Genomic DNA, 2,712 nt, shown 5'->3' with positions numbered 1-2,712 from the left:
TGTTTTTCAGCAAAATGTGCTTTCTGCTTCGCAGAGGTAACATGGATTCAAAGGAACGGTCCAAGTCTGTGTGTCTATGAGCTTTGCAGGTGCTGAGGCTACTTTTCTAAACTTTTGCTGTACATACCTGGTGATAAGCTAAGTAACTGACAGAAACAAAGAAGAAAAAAAAATCCTCAGCAGTAGAACTGGATGAAGCTACAAATTGGGTTACTGGCCAGAGCTCACTGTACAGGGCAGCACTGCCAGACACCCAAGAGATCCCCAAGCAATATAATGTGTGCTACCTTAACACAGTTTTCCAAAGCTGGACCTAAAATGGGGGATTGGGCGGGGGGGAGACGACACATGTAGCAATAATACCTTGCTTGGTTTAAAATCGAGTTCCATTAATTGGAAAAACAAAACATTGGACTGGGCTGCTGCATGTGAACTTAGTTAGTTTTTTTCATTTTTCTTACATTTGTACCCTGTGCTTTCCCACTCATAGCAGGTTCAATGTGGCTTACATATTATATACAGGTACTTATTTGTACCTGGGACAATGGAGGCTTAGGTGACTTGCCCAGAGCCACAAGGCGCTGCCTGCAGTGGGAATCGAACCCAGTTCCCCAGGACCAAAGTCCACCACCCTAACCACTAGGCCACTCCTCCACTCCGACTAATAGGCGCTTAAGAACCAAAAATGAACAGTAAACACTAAACCCGAATCAGGTGCAGAGAGGTTGCTGGATTTAAAGGGCAATTTTCTTTTTGTTTAGATCAATTTAGCAGTGGTGATACAGTAAACAACGTTCTGCCTTATAGGGTCCAACGCTAAGAATTTAACAGGCCCAGAAAGATCGAAACGCTGCTTGGAGCAGTGTATCGATCATCTTGCTAGGACATATATTCCGATGATAAAACACAATTCTTTAAATCCTTCTGGAAAACTTAGAGAAAGTCTTCTTAGTTACAAATACCTGAGCAGCCGATCGTTGGTTTTTGTTTTACAGATTTTTTTGCCAACAACATGCAGTTACACAAAGTCAAAGCAAATCTTTTCACGTTGATTATAAAAATAATAATAATAATAATAATAGCATACATCTTAAAAGAAGTCCTCTTCCAGTTGGGACACGTTGGTACCAGCCATGTGATGGCTGCTATATTAGCACTAATCCCTTGGAAAGTCTCACAGAGGGTTGTTATCACTGTCTTTAGGCTGCTGAAGACCAAAGGGTGCAGCCTAAGGTGCATCTGGGGCTTTTCCGCCTGGAAAGGATCAAACCTGGTCCCAGTCTGAAGTTTAGTTCTGGCTCTTCCCCTGGCCAGCTGGTCCCTCCTTGGCAGTAATTACTAGAGAAAATGTGCCTCGCCTCTCTCCACTTGCCTCAGCATCCTCTCACGGTGTGGGGAAGGAGGATGAACAAAACTCCTTAATGTACTCATAATCCTCCCTACCCCACTCTGTCCTCCAGTTTGAGTTTTAAGCCAGCACCAGATTTTGAGTTGTAAGATCGGTCCCCGACTTCCCTCCCCACCCTCTCTCAGTCCCCTCAGACGTAATTCTTTTTGTCATATTCCCCGTTGGAAGTGGGTCTCCTGGGGGCCGAGTACTTGACCGGGAAAGCGTTTTCTCCTCGGGGGTTGCAGGAGCAGCAGAGCAGTGCCCCCCCCAGCAGCAGTAGGGCTGTGGCGGCCCAGCCGATGTACAGAGACGCCCCCATCTCTCTCTTCTTGGAAGGGTCTACTGTTGGGTTATAGAAGTCCCTGATGATGATGTTAGCGAACCAGCAAAGCGGGATGAGCAGCAGGAGCCCGCAGAGGATAAAGGCGACCCCTCCGATCACGACCAGCCAGGACTTGACTTTGCCTTCCCGGACACAGTTAGTGCACTGGGCTCCCACGACGGTGACCAGGAGACCGATGAGTCCCAGGATGCTAGCCAGGACAGTGAGGGCTCGGCCGGTTTGCAGCTCTTTGTTCAGGGCCAGCAAAGACTCGAAGACTTTGCACTGCATCTGGCCAGTGCTCTGCACCACGCAGGTCATCCAGAGCCCTTCCCAGGTACTCTGGGCTACTACGATGTTGTGGTCCATGAAAGCCGTCACTTTCCACATGGGTAACGCAGAAGCCAGGATAACCCCCATCCAGCCCAGAACACAGAGCCCCAGGCCCAGGATCTCCAGCGCAGCAGAAGCCATAGCACCTCCAGCCACTTCAACTCAAGTCTACAAGACTAGGAAACCCTCTGCAGCCTCTGTCCTCCTCAATCCACTGTGGAAGCCTGGGCTCAGGGGCTCCTCATTAAAAACCCACTGGGCAGGGCTATCCAGCCAATGGGGGGCCAGGGCGCCCACCAGTCCGAAAGAAAAGCAGCTGGCTGCAGCCAATGAGAGGTCGGGAGCTGGCAGATGAAAGGGAACCCACCGACAGGACTGCTGGAAGTTCCTAAGTAAACTCTGGGAAGTGGAGCAGGAAAGGGAGGGAGGAGAGCTGCCAGGGCCAGGGGGGCTGGGAGAGAAGCACCTGATGGAGCAGGGAAGAGAGAGAAGAAGGAAAAAAAAAACATAACCTCCAGTAGGCATTTCTCAAGGGTGAGGAAAACAGTCTGTGCCCTGATTTGAGAACATTCTTGTTTGTTACCATAGGCTCCAGAGGGGAAGGGGAAAGAAAGGAGCATAGCGTTTGTCAGAAGTGTTACGTACAACAATTGTGAGTCGTGTCCGG

The 2,712-nt window shown here is 49.3% G+C and overlaps 1 protein-coding gene across 1 annotated transcript; it reads right to left on the bottom strand.

Annotated features, from left to right (window-relative positions):
- Positions 1-1,075: 1,075 nt before the first annotated feature.
- On the bottom strand, positions 1,076-2,378 carry CLDN5 (claudin 5). Its single transcript, XM_030218252.1, has one exon. It carries the CDS (start codon positions 2,184-2,186, stop codon positions 1,539-1,541), a length of 648 nt encoding a protein of 215 aa, XP_030074112.1. The 5' UTR covers positions 2,187-2,378; the 3' UTR covers positions 1,076-1,538.
- Positions 2,379-2,712: the final 334 nt, after the last annotated feature.

This window comes from Microcaecilia unicolor, chromosome 11 (genome assembly GCF_901765095.1).
Source record: "Microcaecilia unicolor chromosome 11, aMicUni1.1, whole genome shotgun sequence".
Lineage (NCBI taxonomy): Eukaryota > Metazoa > Chordata > Amphibia > Gymnophiona > Siphonopidae > Microcaecilia > Microcaecilia unicolor.
This window is presented reverse-complemented; position numbering and strand designations above follow the sequence as displayed.